The 20,648-nt window shown below is 46.1% G+C and overlaps 1 protein-coding gene across 1 annotated transcript in view; it reads left to right on the plus strand.

Annotated features, from left to right (window-relative positions):
• The window catches only part of smim13 (small integral membrane protein 13), a 52,893-nt gene extending 34,126 nt beyond the window's left edge, over window positions 1-18,767 (plus strand). Inside the window, exon 2 of the mRNA XM_038797097.1 lies at window positions 14,144-18,767. Coding sequence (XP_038653025.1) covers window positions 14,144-14,337 — 194 coding nt within the window. The 3' untranslated portion in view covers window positions 14,338-18,767. The remainder of the gene's footprint in view (window positions 1-14,143) is intronic.
• The last annotated feature ends 1,881 nt before the right edge of the window (window positions 18,768-20,648 follow it).

Consider the following 20,648-nt stretch of genomic DNA (forward strand, 5'->3'; position numbering starts at 1 on the left):
TGGGGGTGACCTTGGCAAGATGTTCATCTTCATCGATGACGTGAGCGACGAAGAAGATGTCATAGTTTCTCCGCTCCGGGAAAGTACTGGACGACGAAGGGTACTCTGTCGGTTGTGTCCTGTGTTTGTCTTCTGAGAAGGTCAGTGTAGTTTTTTGCTGTGGCGCGTTGGATTGTCGATCGATGAGTTGAGCGCCATATCCCGTTCGTACGAGGGCATCTTTCAGTGTCTGTAGATGTCTGATACGCTCCTCCTCGTCGGAGCAGATTCTGTGTATATGGAGAGCTTGTCCATAGGGGATGGCTTCTTTAATGTGTTTAGGGTGGAAGCTGGAGAAGTGGAGCATCATGAGGTTATCCGCAGGCTTGCAGTAAAGCAAAGTGCTGAGGTGACCGTCCTTGATGGAAACGAGTATGTCCAAGAATGCAACTGATTTTGGTGAGTAGTCCATGCTGAGTCTGATGGTGGGATGGAACTTATTGATGTCATCGTGTAGTAATTTCAGTGATTCTTTGCCGTGGGTCCAAAGGAAAAAAATGTCATCAATGTATCTGGTGTATAACGTCGGTTGAAGGTCCTGTGCGGTGAGGAGGTCTTGTTCAAACTTGTGCATGAAGATGTTGGTGTATTGAGGTGCGAATTTGGTCCCATGGCTGTTCCAATTCTGAATGTCCAAATTACCTAACAAGCATGTGTTTCGGGACTTGTGGGAGGAAATCGGAGCAGCCGATGGAAACCCAAGCAGACATAGGGAGGACATGTTGACTCCGCACAGACAGTGACCCAGCTGGGAATTGAACCTGGGACCCAGGTGCTGTGACACAACTGTGCTAACCACTGTGCCATCATGACACACATTGGTAAAAGACTCTGGATCTCTTTACTGGACCGTTAAGTCCCCTAAGGTTCCAGGTGACTATCCTGATGGGGAGTTCTTGTCCCCCCCCCCCCCGTTCCTGTGGGACCAACCATACTTATCTTGTAGATGCGCCCCCACTCCTGGGTATCCCTTGGTCCAAGATGGGGAGATGTTCTCCCCATGAGGCTAGGTTCCCACGCACCGGGGTTTCCCTTTGCCTCGGGGCGATCCAACATGGCCGCCAACTGTGAGAATGCCATGTCTGTGAGCCCCTGCACTCCGGAGTCTCCCTTTGTTCAGGGACACTCCAAAGTGTTGCTTGCCGTGCCTTTTTGTTCCAAGTCACCATGAGTTTCCTGTTGTAACCAGCCTAATCCCCTCATTCTCTTTTTACCTGTCTCTCCCTTGTGGTATTTTATTCCCCCACCCCATTCACTTTCTCCCCCCCCACCCTCCCCCCATCCTGTAGCTGCCCCTCCCCTCCTTACCACGCTTTTCCCCTTGCGGGAGATGCACCGCGCGCCTCTCTCCTGCACGCTTCCCGGTGCTAGCTACTTCAATCGTTTGTTGGACCTCTGCCGTGGCTGGTTAAGTGTCCTCCCATCGCCCGATCCTTGAGCTTCTTGTTCGTCATTCCCCTCACCTTCTCCTACGCCTTGCTGCACTTGGTCCTACCGTCTTCTGTTTCCTCTTTTGACCCAGTCGAGTCAGTACAATCCTGCGCAAAGTGGTCGATATGGTGATGGTTCACAGTTGGCAGTGCAGAATGTAAAAAGTAGACATTAAGCATAAGAGTCTCTTCCTGTCAAGGGCAGCACGGTTACGCAGTGGTTAGCTCTGCTGCTTCACGGCGACGAGGTCCCAGGTTCGATCCTGGCTCTGGGTCACTATCCGTGTAGAGTTTGCACGCTCTCCCGGTGTTTGTGTGGGATTAGCCCCCACAACCCAAAGATGCGCAGGCTAGGTGGATTTGCCACGCTAAATTGCTCCTTAATTGGAAAAAAATAATTGGGTACTGTAAATTTATATAAAAAAAGAGTCTCTTCCTGTGGGCTCTTCATTGCTGACCCTGCTGTCACTTCTCTAGTCCATTCTCCGAGATGAACTTGTCCGCGTCCGCAGAGGGCCTGAAGAAATGCTCCCTGCCTTGGAACGTGACCCAGAGCTTGGCTGGTACAGCATCCCAAACCGTACGCCGTTATTGTACAGCGTGGCCGTCGCCCTATTAAATTCGACCCGACGTTGGCCAGGTCGGCTCCAATATCCTGATAAATCCGAATCTGGTGGCCTTCCCAGTTACAGTTTTTGGTTTGCCTTGCACAGCACAGGGTTCATTCTCTGCCCTGGTATGCGTGCACCTTGGCGATTATCGCCCTCGACTGTTTCCCGGTTTTGGGCTTTGGGCGAAGTGACCGGTGCGCTCTGTCGATTTCTGGTGGGTTGGGGAAGTTCCACCTTCCCACCAGGTTGCCCAACATTTGGGCCACCTAGTCTGTGGAGTTCCTACCTTTGATCCCCTCCGGTAGGCTCATGATTCGTAGGTTTTGATGCCTTGACCGGTTCTCCTGGTCCTTGATTTTTCCCTTTCAAAGTCCCCTGTGTTGCGACCAGCCTTGCCACCTCCTTCTCCAGGGTGATGATCCTGTCGCCCTGGTTTGTTGCAGCTTTTTCCAGCTCCTTGATTATTTCCCCCTGGGCTTCCAGTTGGCTTTCCCCCTTATCCAGGGCCACCTGCATGGTTGCCAGAGCTTTGGCAACCGCACCCTACACCGCAGCTGGAAAGTCTGACTTTGCCTCTTCCGGATGGTCTCTCAATCCTCTACCCATCCCCTGGTGTGTGTGTCTGTGGTTCCTCTTGCTCTGGCGAAGCCCGAGCTTCGCCGCCTCATGTGTATGCCAGCTGCTTTGTCCCGCTCCTGGTTTCCACCCGTCTTCTGGAGTAGCATTTTTCTCTCCTCGCGTGGTCGTGATTTGTGAATGTTTTTTGCTATTAGCGGGCACTTTTCGGGCAAAAAAGCCTATTTTGAATTTGCGTGGGAGGAGAGCCACCTGATGTGCCACTTCTCAGCACACCTCCATCACCGGCCATCACAATTAGCATAAATAAGGACTGACTGAAAACGAAGATTAATTATGCTAAGCAGTAACCTTTGGTTGAATGCACATTGACTGGCAAAGAACAATTTTAAATACACAGTTTTAAAAAGTAGGGCCCCGATCTACCAGCCGCATCCTGATCGTAAATGCTGGAAGAGGCCTCCTCACGGGCTTCCCGACAGCCGTTGCACCTCTAATCTCGCAAGGTATCGTGGGCTGGACTCAGTCTCGCCTTGCTAAGTGGGTTTAAGAGCACACTTAACTGCCAAGCCCAGATCTAACTGGCTCCCGGCATCTATCGGCCTGCCCAGGAAGACCCCAGCCGGGCGCCGATTAGTACTGGTCCACGAAAACCAGGGTTCCCCTGGGTGGTCTGGTAGAGGGCACAATGGAACTCTGGTGCTTTTCTGGCACCTTGGCACTGCCAGGCAGGCACCCAGGTACTGTCATGACATTCTGCCAGGGCCATTCAACTCCTGATTACATTACAGCCTTGGTCCAAACATGGACAAAAGGGCTGACCTCCAAAAGTGAGGTAAGAATGACTACTCTTGACATTATGGCAACATTTGACTCAGTGCAGCATGAAGGAGCAAGACAGGAATTGGGCAACACTGGCCTGGTTGGCGACTCATCAAGGCTCTTTAGACAGCACCTTCCAAACCTGCAATGTTTTTAAAAAATCTTTATTGAACTATATATGGTTTTATAACAATAACAGAAGAAACAATGTACATACAAATATAAACATAGTGCAAAGGCCCTCTTCTCCCTCACAGGTCCCACCCCCCTAATTTTCCTCGAAGAAGTCGACAAACGGCTACCGCCTCTGACCGAACCCTAACATTGACCCTCGCAGGGTGAACTTAAGTTTTTTCCAGACCGAGAAAGCTAGCCATGTCAGTTAGCCAGGTCTCCGACTTCGGGGGCTTTGAGTCGCTCCAAGCTAATAGTTTTCTTCTCCGGGCTACGAGGGTGGCAAAGGCCAGAACGGCTGCCTCTTTCTCCTCCTGGATTCCCGGATCCGCATAGCTCTGGGTCCTTATCCCGCTTCAGGATCAGTGAGATCGTGGCCTGTGACATCGTCGGGGGAAGCGTCCCTTGCTCCCTTACCTTATTAAATGTCCTCATCAACAGCGACCCCAGTATCCCAGAGAACTTTTTATAAAACTCCACTGGGTACCTGCCCAGTCCCGGGGCTTCACCCGACTGCTTGGCCTTCAGCCCTACTGCCATTACTTCCATCCCGATCAGGGCCCCCAAGCCCTTCTACCAGCCCTTCGTCCACCTCCGGGAATGTCAGCCCTCCTAGGAATTGCCTCATCCCCTCTGGCCCAGCTGGGGGTTCCATCTCATACAGTCTGCTATAAAACTCCTTAAATGCCTTATTAACCCCTGCTGTATCTCCGACCAGGTTCCCATCCCTCTCCCTTACTCCCAATCTCCCTGGCTGCCTCCCACTTTCTAAGCTGCTGCGCAAGCATTCTGCTTGCCTTCTCTCCATATTCATAAATCGTCCCCCTCGCCTTCCTTAGCTGCTCCACCGCCTTCCCTGTAGTTAACAAGCCAAACTCCGCCTGTAGCCTCCGTCATTCCCTTAAAAGCCCTGCCTCTGGGGTCTCCGCATATCTCCTGTCGACCTGAAGTATCAGTCGGTCCTTCTCTGCTCTGTCTGCCTTCTCCCTGTGGGCCCGCATCAAGATCAGCTCCCCTCTAACCATCGCCTTCCGCGCCTCCCAGACCATTGCAGCTGAGACTTCCCCCGTATCATTAACTTCCAGATAGGTCTGGAAACATTTCCTCACCCACCCCGCACACCTCCCCATCCGCTAACAGTCCGACATCCAATCTCCAATGTGGGCATTGGCCACCCTCCTTGCTCACCTATACGTTCACCCAGTGCAGGGCATGATCTGAGACCGTGATCACTGAATACTCAGTGTCCACTACCCCCGCCAGTAAAGCCCTCTTCAAGATAAAAAAAAAGTCAATCTGGGAGTACACTTTAGGCACGTGTGAGTAAAAGGAGAATTCCTTCACTGTCGGCCACTCAAATCTCTATGGCCCCCCTCAATCTGCTCCATAAACCCCTTTAGCTCCTTTGCCATTGCTGGCACCCTGCCTGTCCTTGAGCTCGACCGTTCTAGCCTTTGGTCAATGACTGTGTTGAAGTTCCCCGACCCCCCCCCCCCCCATGACCAACTTGTGCGAATCCAGGTCCGGCATCTTCCCCAACATCCTCCTCATGGACTCCACATCATCCCAATTTGGCCCCGAGTACCACGGCAGCCCTTTCAGCTTCCCACTAACCATGATGTAGCGGCCTCCCACATCCACAACTATTCTACCCGCCTCGAATGACACTCGCTTATTAATCAGGATCGCGACCCCTCTAGTCTTAGAGTCCAGTCCCGAGTGAAAAACCTGTCTGACCCATCCCTTCCTTAATCTAATCTGGTCGGTTACTCTAAAGTGCATCTCCTGCAACATTGCCACGCCCGCCTTCAATCCCCTCAAATGCGCGAACACGCGTGTCCTCTTAACCGGCCCATTTAGCCCTCTTATGTTCCATGTGATCAGCTTGGTTGGGGGGGCTTCTCACCCCCTCCCCTCCGCCGATCAGCCATCACCTTTCTTGGCCCAGTCTCCAGCCCGCACCCCACGCATCCACAGGCCCACCCCCAGGCAGCTTCCGTCCCCGACCTCCCTCTTGTCCCCCAGCAAAAGTCTCTCCCCCGTCAGCAGTTCTCCCCCCCCCCCCCCACCCTCCCCTCCCTCAAAGGCACAGTGCTATGCAAACCGCTCCCTTCAACAAGCATTACATCTGCTCACCTCCCACTGCGCTTCCGTGAGCCAGCCCGCCCAGCTAGCTTGGTAGCCCCCACCCATGGTGACAGACATTTTCCCACCTATTGTTCTATTGTTCCCCCCTTCTCCCGCTCGGGCACACATATGCAAAAGAAAACAATTCCAACCCAATTGCCTGAAAGAAACACAAAGAAAATTTTTTAAAACACATCTAAAATTCACACCTCCATCCCCCATCAGTACAAATGCAAATTTTAACTCGCACAAATATGCGGCAGGCCCCAAATCAATACAGAAGGCATTACAGGTAACGTCCAAAGACAATTTTTTTTAACGTGAATGCTGCAGCAAAGTTCATACACCTCAGTCCGCTGCCAGCCCTTTCCCTCTAGCAAAATCCATCGCTTCCTCGGGTGACTCAAAAGTAAAAATGTTGCTCCTCATAAGTGACTCAAAGACAGGCCAGATACAGCAGTCCAAACTTCACCTTCTCCTTGAAAGGGTCGACTTTATTTGGTTGATCCCTACTCTTTTCCTGGCTACGTTAGTGCTCACATCGTGGTATAGATGCAGGATGCTGTTCTCCCACTTACAGCTCCGTGTCTGCTTGGCCCACCGTAAAATACACTCCATGTCCAGGTATCTGTGGAATCTTACCACCATCGCCCTCGGGGGGGGGGGGGGGGATGGGGGGGTGGGGGGGGGGGGATGGGGGGGGGTGGGGGGGGGGGATGGGGGGGTGGGGGGGGGATGGGGGGGGTGGGGGGGGGGGGATGGGGGATTGGGGGGGGATGGGGGGGATGGGGGGGATGGGGATGGTCCCCCACACGAGGCTTCCTCGTTAGCGCTCTATGAACCCTGTCCACCTCCAAGTGTCGGGTGAACATCCCATCCCCCAGTAACGTCTCGAACATGCCCGCTGTATATGCCCCTGCGTCCGCTCCTTCAGACCATTCCGGGAGACCAACGATTCTCATGTATTCTCTAGATCCTCCACCTTCTCCTGGAGCCTTTTATGCTGGTCTCTCAACATCCCCACCTCCAACTCCACTGCTGTTTAATGTTCCTCCCACTCAGTCAGTACCTTCTCCATTATCTGGATAACCCAATGATGAGCCTCCAGTCTGTGTTCCAGCTGCCTAATCGGGTCCAAGCATTCCTGTTTCTGCTTGGCGAAGCCCTCTTGTATGAATTGCATCAGTTGCTCCGTCGACTGCTGGGTTGTCGAGCCAGGACTTCGGTCGTCCGCCATGCTTCCTCCCGCAACAGCTTCAGCCCAAGCCTTCTCTGTTCGCCTATTTCTTCCTTTGCGAGCACTCCTGGTCCGCCTCTCGATGCACTGATGTAGGATTCCCCTTCACAATTCCATCCACCATCAGTTTTCTAAATCAAATCCGACAAAAACTGGGGGGAAAAGGTCCAAAGGTCTGACCCGAGCAGGTCCCACCAAATGTGTGACCTACTCCTTCATAGTCGCCACCGGAAGTCCCAAACCTGCAATGTTAATCACTAGAAGGACAATACCAGCAGATTTGTGGGAACTCTACCACCTACAGGTTCCCCTCCAAGCCCCACACAATCCTGACTTGGAACTATATTACCGTTCCTTTACTTTCATTTTAAAAAAACATTTAGAGTACCCAATTATTATTTTTTTACAATTAAGAGGCAATTTAGCAAGGCCAATCCACCTAACCTACACATCATTGGGTTGTAGAGGTGAAACCCACGCAGACACGGGGAAAATGTGCAAACTCCACATGGACAGTGACCCAGGGTGGGTTCGAACCCGGGTCCTCCGCGCCGTAGGCTGCAGTGCTGACCACTGTGCCACATGCTGCCCTTCCTTTACTTTCTTTGGATCAAAATCATGGAACTTTCCATCCAACACCATGTGGACTGCAGCGATTCCAGAAGGGAGCTCACCACCACCTCAAAGGAAATCAAGGATGAGGAATAAATGTTGGCCTTGTCAGCAACATCCGCATCCCATGAAATTATTAAATTTGGGTTTTCCTGGGCCTACCCAGGGTTGTCTGATTATCTGGAATGCCTTTAAAGAGTGTGTGCTGGTTCCTGTCAAAACCCAAATCCAGCATTCCCAACTAGACCAGCTCCATTGCGGAGATTTTTCAAAAAAAATAAATTTGGAGCACTCAAATTGTTTTTGCCAATTAAGGGGCAATTTAGTTTGGCCAACCACCTACCATCACATGGTTTTGTGATTTGGCCTCCACTGCCTTCTGCGGCAAAGAGCTCCACAGATTCACCACCCTCTGGCTGAAGAAATTCCTCATCATCTCTGTTTTGTGATTGTGTCCTCTGGTTCTAGTTTTTCCTACAAGTGGAAACACCCTCTCCACGTCCACTCTGTCTTGGCCTCGCAGTATCCTGTCAGTTTCAATAAGATCCCTCCTTATCCTTCTAAACTCCAACGTGTACAGACCCAAAGTCCTCAACCGTTTCTCATGCAACAAGCTCTTCATTCCAGGGATCATTCTTCTGAACTTATCACTCCAGCCAGATGAGTGTTTTCCTCCTGATTCCCATTGACTCCAGTTTAGCTAGAGTCCCTTGATGCCATACTCAGTCAAATGCTGCTTTAATGTCAAATGCAGTCACTCTCACCTCACCCCTGGCATTCAGCTCTTTGTCCATGTTTGAGCCAAGGCTGTAATGAGGTCAGGAGCTCAAACAAACACATCAGACCTAAGTTCAACAGTCCTGCCACATCCAGCTGTGAATGGTGGTGGACAATTAAACAACTCAGTGGAGAAAGAGGCTCCACAAACATCCCCATTCTCAGTGACGAAGCGTTCCGCACATCTGTGCAAAAGACATGGCTGTGGCATTCGCAACAATCTTCAGCCAGAAGTGCCGAGTGGATGATCCATCTTGGTCTCCTCTGGAGGTACCCAGCATCACAGATATCAGTCTTCAACCAGTACGATTCACTCCACATGATATCAAGAAATGGCTGAAGGCACTGGATACTGCAAAGACTATGGGACCTGACAATATTCCGACAAAAGTACTGAAGACTTGTGCTCCAAAATTTGCCGGCCCCTAGCCAAGCTGTTCCAGAATAACTACAGCAATGGCATCTACCCAGCAATGTGGCTAATTGCCCAGGTATGTCCTGTACACAAGAAACAGGACAAATCCAACCCAATCCAGTCTACTCTCCATCGTCAGTAAAGTAATGGAAGGAGGGCAGCACGATAGCACAGGGGTAGCATGGTGGTTAGCATAAATGCTTCACAGCTCCAGGGTCCCAGGTTCGATTCCCGGCTGGGTCACTGTCTGTGTGGAGTCTGCACGTCCTCCCCCTGTGTGCGTGTGTTTCCTCCGGGTGCTCCGGTTTCCTCCCACAGTCCAAAGATGTGCGGGTTAGGTGGATTGGCCATGCTAAATTGCCCGTAGTGTCCTAATAAAAGTAAGGTTAAGGGGGGGTTGTTGGGTTACGGGTATAGGGTGGATACGTGGGTTTGAGTAGGGTGATCATGGCTCGGCACAACATTGAGGGCCGAAGGGCCTGTTCTGTGCTGTACTGTTCTATGTTCTACAAGTGGATAACACTGTAGCTTCACAGCGCCAGGGTCCCAGGTTCGATTCCCTGCTGGGTCTAGGTGGATTGTCCATGATAAATTGCCCTTAGTGACCAAAAACGTTAGGAGGGGTTATTGGGTTGCGGGGATGGGGTGGAGGTGGGGGCTTACGTGGGTCGGTGCAGTTTTGATGGGCCGAGTGGCCTCCTTCTGCACTGTATGTTCTATATGCGTCATCAACAGTACTATCAAGTGGCACTTATTCAGCAATAACTTGCTCAGCAATCACAGACACTCAGTTGGGTTCCACCAGGGTGGTTAAGTTAGGTTGAGTGTCTTGGGTTACAGGAGGATATAGACGGGATGGTTAAATGGGCAGAAAAGTGGCAGATGGAATTTAACCCTGAAAAGTGTGAGGTGATGCAGTTTGGAAGGAGTAATTTGACAAGGAAGTATTGAATGAATGGCCTGACAATGGGAAGTTCTGAGGAACCTATTTGTCCATAGGTCCCTGAAGGCGGAAGGGCAGGTTAATAGGGTGGTGAAAAGGACATATGGGATACTTGCCTTTACCAATCGAGGCATAGATTACAAAAGAAGGGAGGTCATGTTGGAGTTGTATAGAGCTCTGGTGAGGCCACAGCTGAAGTCTGTATGCAATTCTAGTCGCCACATTATAGGAATGATGTGATTGCACTGGAGGGAGTGCAGAGGCGATTCACCAGGATATTGCCTGGGATGGAACATTTAAGTTACAAAGAGAGGTTGGATAGGCTTGGGTTGTTTTCGCTGGAGCAGAGAAGATGGAGGGGTGACTTGATCGAGGTGTACAAGAGTATGAGGGGCATGGACAGAGTGGATAGGGTGAAGCTGTTCCCCTTAGTTGAAGGATCAGTTACAAGGGGACACAAGGTCAAGATGAGGGGCAGGAGGTTTGCGGGATTTGAGGAAAATCATTTTTACCCAAAAGGTGGTGACTGTTTGGAATGCATTGCCTGGGAGTGCGGTATAGACAGGTTGCCTCACAACCTTTAAAAAGTACCTGGATGAGTACTTGGCATATCATACATAACATTCAAGACTATGGACCAAGTGCTGGCAAATGGGATTAGGTAGGGAGGCAGGTCAGGTATTTTTCATTCGTCAGTGCATACTCGAAGGGCCTCTTGTACACTGATTCTGTGATACCCTTCACACAGGTGCACCCGCACCCATTTCATAAGCCTCCTCCAAGACACTTCGAGCCACCTCATGTCCTGTACCCAACTATCATGGTCCATCATACCCTCTATGCTACTTCATGCACCTCCACTTGCTCACCATGGTCCCCATGTACTTCATACCAACCAGTGCCCTTCTACACCCCCCCTCCCAGGTAGTCTCCATGACCCCTCCCAATACCCTTTGCCCATACGCCCTCCATGCCAACTGATCCAGTATTCACCACGGCTGACCTTGGGTTGTGATATAACGAGATAAAAAAGTTTTAAGTATCTATTACACACCACCATATTTTTTTTTAAAACATAAACGATAAATCCCTCAAGTAAATTATCCTACTATGAAAACAAACATTTGTATTCCTAGCCTTACACCAAAGGCAGCTAATCCCTTTGTGACAATTTGGACCTGTCAGTCAAACTGTACTTACAGGCCTCCCATTAATAATAGGTTGTGGAAGCAGCCAAGCAGTACAAATCCTATAATGATGACCCCCCTGGCTTCGTTCAACACATTGAAATTGCAAGCACTGATTTCTTTTTTTCAAATGGGAGTCACAGTAGGCTGTTTATTTTTTTCAAAATCTGAAGGACAGGAGATTTAAATAGCTTGACTGTTCCACAGAGCTTATTCATCCTTTAAGCAGATTTATGTCTATGTTTGCCAGTCCCAAAAGGGACCAGAAACTCTCCAAAAGAGTACCTGACCTCTTCTCAAGATTGTCAGTCGGGTTAGAACTTTTCCTCACATTTGTAAATCCCAAGAGTCGTATTTCAGAAAACTGGATGACGAAAATTGATTCTGATTAAGGACAGCTGAACTTTTAAATGTGCTGGTGCCTCCAAGAGCTGCAAATGTGTGAAATATCTTGTTCTCCTCACAGCAAAATGGTGTGTGCTGTGTTCTGGGATGGGATTTCTGGAATTGGGCTCACGCCCAATTTTGATTAAGACACGGAGCCCTTCCATCTCTGAAAGCTTGGGCCTAGTTCAATAAAAGCTTGTGTAGCTGGGAGATGAAGTTGAATGGGGAGAAAAACTACAGGCTTGAGGCTGGCCATTTAGTTGCATTCTAGTGGTGTGGTGTAAAACCAAGACCTGATTTTGAGCAGGAGGGGGAATAAAAATACATTAAAATTTGAAAATATTATGTTAATTGTATTCAAATGAAAGGTTCCTTAAATCAGACGAAACACAAAATAACCCACAGTTCTAGGCAAATCAGCGCTCGTGGCTGAAGCTCCTAGCAAAAAACTATCACAAAGTGAGGCTACGTTTGGACACGGATGCCAGGCGATGGCTTTCTCGAACAAGAGAGAATCTATCCATCTTCTCTTGATGTTCTGTGACACCGCCATCAGCGACTCCCCCAACATCGATATCCTGCCACCATTGACTAGAAACCTAACTGAGCAGCCAATAAACTACTATGGCTACAAGAATATGTGAGAGGCTGGGAATGCTGCAGGGAGTGACTCATCTCCTGTTTCTCCAACATTCCTGTCCCCTATGTACAAGGCACTCCAGAAGTACAAAGGAATACTCCCCACTTTCTTACTCTGGAAGCTTGACACCATTTAGGACAAAACAGCCCAATTGATTGGAACCAACTTCAACATTCATACCCTCCATAGCTCACAGTGGTAGCAATGTCTGCCATCTACAAGATGCACTGCCGCAACTCACCAAGGCTGCTTCGATAGTACCTTCCAAACCCGCTATCATAAAGGAAGGCATCAGTAGATGTTCAAAAAATCCAGGTGGTTCACCGGTGCCTTTTAGGAAATGAAACTCATGCCAGATCGGTCTGGCCTATCTGAGACTCCACCAAAATACTTCACTGTTAACCGCTCTCTGAGAGAGGGGGCAATTTTGAGCCCGCATTTGCCGTCAACGTAAACGACGCCGGTGGTCCAAAATCTCGACCAATGGGAAACGAGATTCGCGCCGGTGAGATCTAGTTCCCTCATTATCCCCACACCCTGACCTGTGACGTAACTGGGTTCCCGGTCAACCTCGTTTCAATAAATGTTATATTTAAATATGGTTGTAGGACTTCCCCGCAATATGTTTTCCCCTCACTGATTATTCATACCTTGCTGACATGACATCATGTCAGTGAGGTTTTCTGCAGGTTTTATAAACTTGAAGCAGTTGAGGGAAACCCATTGGGGTGCAAAGTTAAATCTAGTCCCCGAGGGGAGGAAGGACATGCCAATTTGGCAGTGCTGAGGCGGACCCTCTGGGGATCCCCATTGGGGTGTTCCCCTCATGTGTTGTGGGGGGAACACTCCTTTTGCTGGGGGTGGTTCCTTTTTAGCACAGCTAAGGGTGCCCTTTAAAGATGGTGCCCTGATCTCTGTAGAGCCAGCTAACCAGCGCCATCAGGTCCTGCCGCATCATGACGGTAAAAACCATGGACCCAGATTCTCTGAGCACCAGAGAATCCAGAGAGAAAATGCGGCTATGCAGCTGGAGAGCTATGCGCTGGTTTTCTCACTGAAACTGGCAATGCAAGTAAATATCAAAATATTCGACCTGTGGTTTTGCAAGTCACTCAATTGTGTTAAACTGTTGCCAGAGGTTTAGGAAGATCAACTCACCACCCCCTTGGGTTAACTAGGGAAGGACATTAAATGGTTGCCAGTTACACCCACATCCCAAGAATGAATTGAGGGGAGGGGGGGGGGGGGAAAGAGGTTGGTTCCTTGTTCTGAAGAGCTTCATAGAAAGAGCAGGGCATTTGGCCAGCCCATAATGGGCTATTACTCACTTTACGTGGGGTGGGGGGGGGGGGGGGGGGGGTTTAAGGCCCTGCCTCTGTCCCTCCCAAGTCTAAGGTAAAACACAATCTACTGAAAAAGGTTTTGGGGTGGGGCGGTTGCTGATCTCTGAGGAGCAGGATCTGCCGGTGAATTTGGGCCCCGTCCCTCAAGTACAAGGCAAAATCCGATCCTCTGGGGGGAAAAAAGTTTCAAACTTCCATTGAATGGCACCTGAGCAGCACTCCCAACGCCAGCGGGAAACAGTCACAATTCCCCGCTGCTGGGAATACTTAGGACTCAAAACGGGAGAATTGTGTCCACTGTCTCAATTTCTACCAGACTATCAAAGTGTAGAGTGTGTTTGTGAGTGGATAGAGGGGTGTGATCATCCTCTTTGAACTAATACTTTGAATGGTGGGGTGTCGATAGCTCTGAGGTAAGTTCACAATTTCCCCAGGAAGGGCATGGGAATTGGAGAACAAGTTGTGCCAATTTACGTGCCTCCGATAGCAAATATGGAATTTGAGGGTATCTTAAAGATTCCAAGGTGAGTTTCCGATTAGTGGTTCACAAAGCATTCGCAGTCAAAGATGAAATTATATTGTTCTTTCAAAGTTCGGGCACAAAGAGATGAACAAAGTTCTCCTATGAACTTGAATCATATACTGAAGGCAATTATAAATTTATCCAGTCTCCAGGGCGTAATGACATCTCCAGTTATCCCACAGTTCTGCTGTAATTGGGTTGCAAACACTTATTCTGTAAATTCAGCGTGTGTTATAAATCTTAAGACTGACTAGTTGGATCACTGTCCTGAATAAAGAGTCGTGTTTGATTGCTTTGCAGGTTGGTACGTGGTATGGCAGCTGTTCCTGTCCAAGTTTAAATTCCTTCGTGAACTTGTCGGCGACACCAGCTCACTGCAGGGAGATACTGAACCATCAGAGACTGAAAGTGTAGGGGACTCGCCACCCACACCCCTACGTCACAGACCCAAATCAGCACGTGTACGGAGGGCACCAATTGAAGGAACAACATAGAGAACCAAATTGGAGCTTTGCTCCATTATTTGAAATCACTCACCAGCTTTTAAGCACCATTACAGTCTGTGATTGACTTGCCGTGCTTTATTTGACTGTATGATTGACTTTCTAAAACGGCATTCTCTCGAATTTGAAGAAATTGTAAGCTTTGGGTCATACAGAGGTGCATGGAGCTAATTAATTTACCAGAGTTGCATCATCTAATTTTCTCACAGTGCTGAGAAAACCAATTTGCATATTAGTTAGTAAGTCATTCGATCCTCGATTGCTTAGGTCCTGGATCAAATTGTGCTACCAACTATAATCTAAATGCTATTGAATATGTTTCTGGTTTCTGGATAACTGAACTAAGTACTGAGTTTATGTTGTGAAGTAGCACTTTGTAATATTTTTTATTATTTGAATCTTGCTCATTTTAAAAAACTTGTCGCATAATTATGAAGAAACACATTGAACATGTTTACATTATACTAGGCCATTTTCTACTGCATCTCTCCTGTTCTAACATGTCAATAGAAACAACCTGACTTGCATTCATGTAGATTCTTATACAAGGACTACAAACTTCGCCATATCAAAATAGTGAAGATCTCATGAGAGATTATTTAGAGTTTAATGACAGGACTCTAATTTCTACTACCCTGTAGCTGACATACTTTATAATTAGTTTCCCTCCTGGTTTCACCAATTGCACTATGGCTATTTTTTTATAGATTCTGAAACTTTTGCAATTTTCACCTATTTTTGACAAAACCTGCACTGCCCCACCCACCCACTTCTGAACAAAATGATGTTCCTTGTAACTTGTATAGGGGAGTTTCATAACAATTACGCAGATTCAGGCTGATTGTTTGAATACTGCTTTATTTGGGCAGCACAGTGGATTAAGACACTGTCATTTTCACCTTTGAGAGCAAGGTTCATTCAAATAGCAGCCAGAGTAGTAGGGTGGCAGGCACATCACTGTGTCAGTAACAAAGGTGTTAACTGAAATAATGTTTGGCCATTTCCTGGGAACATGAGCTGCTAGCAGAAATAACTGTTGTGGAAAACAGAAACAGTTTGCACTCTGGTGGAAGTTAAACATCTTTGACGTTGATTCACACTAAACTAGAGTAACAGAGTATTTTATTTGGGTTTAGGCTTTGCAATACTGACTTTGAATGTTTAGTGCTAATTCTGGCTGCCATTAATGGAAATGTTCCATTCCACAACACTGACATTCTTTGTGATGAGTGCAGAGATTCACTTTTTTTCTTTCCCCTTCATGAAATTTCTTCCAGGCATTATAAGGTTGTGCTATTGATTGGACTGCTGTTACAGATCTGTGCATGAAAATAATATTTTAGGACTTCATCTGAAAACTAAAGAATAAAAGGTGGGATCAGGCAGGTGTATGGTGGGTTGGTGCGGAAAGATAATTGGGACTGTTGATTTTAAAATGGCAAAATCAAGCAGGTCTTGCAAAGAGCTGACTTTTCCACTGAGTTTGCAGCAGTCAGTTTGAGTTTCATTTTGTAAATGTCCTTTGGGGCCAGGATATTTGGGTGTTTTTTCTGTTTTTATATACTGTATCGTCTTTCAAACATCTGCAAATTACCTCTGAAGCATCATAGCAGGAAAATAAATGTTTTATTTCTTGAATTGACTCTACCAAAAAATAATGTTGACTTATGTGGCATTTTAATTTTATTCTATCACCAGAAGAATATTGCCATTGCATGGTATCTCAGATGATACAGCAGAAATGTAATTGTAAAGACTAAACGATTAAAAAGAGGGCTTTAATGATGTATATATGTGATCATATACTATTGACGTCTTTAGGCATGCGTCACACATGTAATAAATATATGGTCTCGACTGATCACATTGCACTAACTGTAAAAATGATCTGGCACTTGTCTTTGATATCCAGTGTATTTGTGACCATAGCCTGTTTTCCTTCATCGCAATCTCTCATTGGCACAATCAGTCACTCCATTTGCCTATACAAGTTATTTTCTGTACGTTTTCTGCATTGTATCAGGGTCCCACTTTCCACCATTCTAACACAGCTAATACTTAATCTCCTATGGATCCTGCTCCACCAGCTCACATCCATGGTCACATCCATGTTCTATCTGTTGCACCACTGTATCAAGGCTCCATTCCTACAATTCCAACACTGCAATGATTGCCCCCGCTTTCAGCATTATCTCTAGCTTGTCTAAAGGCTCAATCCCCTGCCACCTTCTATCTTTCATTTAGATGGTGGTTCTTGGTGATCTGTTATCTGTGAACACTGGATTACTCTCATATGTAAAAAGAGGACACCTATCTACAGTCTATAACCCCACAACTGTCATGGCGGTATTCAAAATCAAATGCTCAATTAGCTAAAGTTTTCAACAGCTGAACAGTGTCATAATTATTAAGGCCTTGATAGAATGTAAAGGAAAAGACTATCTTGTCACATTGTGGGAACAGTAACAGTATCTATTGAAATCATTACTAACAGTTTAAGGAGAGAGCTCGAGAAATTTATTTCTGCAGAACATTTTGTTGGAATGTGAAATATTTTCCCACAATGCAGCTGAGGCAGAAACCATTGCATATAATTCATTGGAAGGAGAAAAATATACTGGGCAGTATTCCAACAAAATCTGCTTTGTATTGCCACTGTATAGAGCTGGCAAAGACTCCAAATGACTTCCTTTTGCGTTGTAAACCTCCTGTTCTTCTTCGTTCTAAAAATATATATATATTTTGTAAAGAGTACCCAATTCATTTTTTTTCCAATGAAGGGGCAATTTAGCGTGGCCAGCCCACCTAACCTGCACATCTTTGGGTTATGGGGGTGAGACCCACGCAGACACAGGGAGAACGTGAAAACTCCACATGGACAGTGACCCGGGTCTGGGATTGAACCGGGGCCCTTGACGCCGTGATGCATCAGCGCTAACCAGTGTGTTGCCCTCAGTTCTAAAAATGAGACTTGTTTGGCTTTTACCAGAAACTTTTTTCCCAGTCAGCAATTCCAACCTCCATCCAGCAGTTCACTGTGGGTGAACCTAAACACTCAATCCTCTTTGAACCTCAGAACTGAACTTCAGATCCAACATCCAGGCCATTCACCAACTTTGCCTACTTTACCATTACAGCATCTTTGGTTTACATCTCTAGCTAAAGTGCACCATCACTGAAATCTCCAAATTATTATTAACTTTTCAGCTTGGTTTCTTTAACACCTGCCACATTCCAAACACTTCCATCCTTGTTGATGTGCACTCATGATTTTGCATACCTTCGACTTTAGTTTCGAAAGATATTTGGCCTGATATTTTGCTGAGGGTCATGGGAAAAATCTGGCAAGGCTGGGGATGTGAATCTCTTGCTCAATTTAATGGCAGGGCCTCATTATTATTTTCTTCCATGCCTGCCTGGCACTCGTCAAATTGACAGGCTGGCCATGCCAAACAGGAAGACCATGAGACGATGGCTTTAACCGGAAACTTTTGGAGGGGACAGAATGATGGAATGGATCTGTAGATGAGTGGGTGGAAGGTCGCAAGAGGGAGAAAATTAAACATCGGGCCTTGAAGTGGGGTCTGCGATCACAGCAGTGGGACAAAAGTGGCCACGATCGACCAAGAGGAGGCCAACTTGGGAGTTGGGGGTATCCTTGTCCGCAAGGTGTACTTTAAAAGCCATTTACCTTTTTTGAGCTCCCATCTCCTTCGCCCAGGGAACCGGCAAGGTTCCTGTTAAAGTTAACTCAGATGCCCAATTGTATAATGAGATCCTGATTTGAATATGTTACTGAATTGTCTGGCCTCTTGCATATGCAGTAGGTTGGGGGTGAATTTCTTGCTTTAAAGATTTTAATCCCTTTTCCTCCATCAATTTTGGAGTGGCGTATGGGGTGGGTTCATATCAAGGCCATTGTATCACCAATTGTAATGGGGAAGAGCTGTTTCCTCACCTTGCTGAACCGGAACCTGAATCTGTCGTATCAAATAGGCTACCTCAAACTTTGTAATAGGTAGGTGCTTGTTCTTTCATGGTAATAACTTTATACTCAAAATATGTTTGTCATAAATACAGGGCATTATGCCACTCTTGGATGTTTGCTTTAGGTTGAAAAATATAATGGTTATAATATAAAAATGGATAAATTGTTACAGATTTAATGTTTCTGGTTACTTTTGAACATCCCTTTTACATTAAGTTATTAGAATGCAAGTTGGACTGTTTATTTGACTGAAGAAATCTGAGTACATTAGATTGTATGGTCATGCTCAGATACAGTATTATAGACAAGAGATAAGTGCTGCTTTCACTTAACAGTGCAGTTGAGTGTTATTAAAACCCTTAATATGTTTGCTGGTTCTTAAACTGACTGCTGTGGTTGAGATAATGGAATAAAATTAAAAGTGAGAACACCACTGTGATTGTGCAAGTTTTTATTTGTGCCTTTCTTTCAACTTTCTTTTTACCTCCTTCCTTCCTCCAACACTCCTTACCCATTTTCTAGGATGCATGCTCATTAAGGCAGTGAAACATTTCTTTTTGCACATTTATCAATTCTAAACTCTTTTGTATAATCCTGGTCAGAAACGATCTTGCATCTATGAAAACTATCTGCTAATTTAACTGCACTGATGTGCTCCTAAGCCTGGCTCAGAAGAGAGGTAGGAAAGATGACCACTATTGATCAGGAATCAGCAAATTGCCCAACAGCAATGAAACAAATAGCTAAGATTTTTAACTTTTCTAGTAATGGCTGTTCTTTTTATATAGCCAGCCATGCACATTTAAAGAAAACATTTGTAATAGTACAAAAATGTCAAGTTATTTTTTAAAAACTCAAAGGTAAGTTATTGCAAAAACCTTGTTCAAAATACTTTTTATAAATGTGGAGTCATGTGCCAAAGAGCAAAAGCATCATGGTTACAAATTGAACATTTCTGGTTAACATTAAATGTTAGGTCTGAGTACCATTAGTGCAAAGGGACTGGAATATACAGTCAAAACCAGGAATATTAGTTTGAAGTTTTTCATTTTGTTTGATTTTGACTTTATTAATTATGCTTCTAACATTTGTTAATTTGATTTCTACTGACTACATTTTATTTAGCATGTCATGGAGTTAGGACATTAGATATGTTCTAAAATCTATGTTCACACATAGCTATGTTCACATGTCACAGACGTAAAAGTGACTTTCACTTAACAATGTGTTATTAAAGGGAATGTCATTAAAAACTAATGTCTGGAAACATTTCAGTTTATGAATGGTAAATCTGTGGGACAGATGTACTTGGGAGATGCTTCAAATTCAAATTGGTCAGATTTTCTGAAAATAATGACTGGAAATTGCTGGAAAAATAATGGCAAATTTAACATTAGTTTGCCCCAAAAAAAGTAATTTGTGGCAAAGTGGAACCAGACTATGAATTCTACCTCTTCACAAATTTCTGGATCTTTTATGTCATTCCGGCATTATCCTTGACACGACCCAAAAATCCTTGGTGAAATGAGTTACATGTATGAAATTGCTGGATTTGTTCCACAAATGCCAATTCACCTCAACTCTGCCATTTAAGGCTGGTAATTCAAGTTACAAGGATCCTGTAAGTAACTTCATTTATGATACTTCAACGCGGAGGCCCAGAAAATAAATAACGTTCTGAAGATTCATTCCAGCAGGTAGTAATTGTTCTTGGATGTTCTTTAACCTTTTATTTGTCATGGCAGTATTTTTATGCCAGTCATGCCACCTAAGATCCTGTTATTTTTAGAAAACAACTTTCAGGTTGCAATGCTGTTTGACACTCGGCGAACATCTACTCTAACATTAGCTTATTATTCCATGGACTCTAGGGTGGTGCTAGAAGACTGGAGAAAAGGTGTAAAAATACCCAGCAACTACAAGCCAGCCAATTTGATCTCGGCGATGGGAAAACTTCAAGAGTTTCCAGATATGGGATGCAGCACTTCAGGAAGATAGCTCACCGTCATCTTCTCGAGCATAATTAGGAATGAGCAATAAAATGTTGGTTGAGCCACAGTCGCCAAATGTCCTGCACTGTAGGGATTCCATGATTCTTCCTGAGATGAGAAGTGGGAATTAGTATTTGTTGACCATAATGGGCATGTCTACTAGATTTCTGGAGACCATTCCATTACGAAATATTGCAGCTCAGGGTTGTAGAGAATACCACTTACGGACCACCAAAAGAAATCCAATCATATCGAGAAGCCAATTTTATGTTGAAGTTATTCAGGGAATTTATGGATTGCTTTGAGGTAAAGCAATTTAAATC

This window comes from Scyliorhinus canicula, chromosome 5 (genome assembly GCF_902713615.1).
Source record: "Scyliorhinus canicula chromosome 5, sScyCan1.1, whole genome shotgun sequence".
In the NCBI taxonomy this organism is placed as follows: domain Eukaryota; kingdom Metazoa; phylum Chordata; class Chondrichthyes; order Carcharhiniformes; family Scyliorhinidae; genus Scyliorhinus; species Scyliorhinus canicula.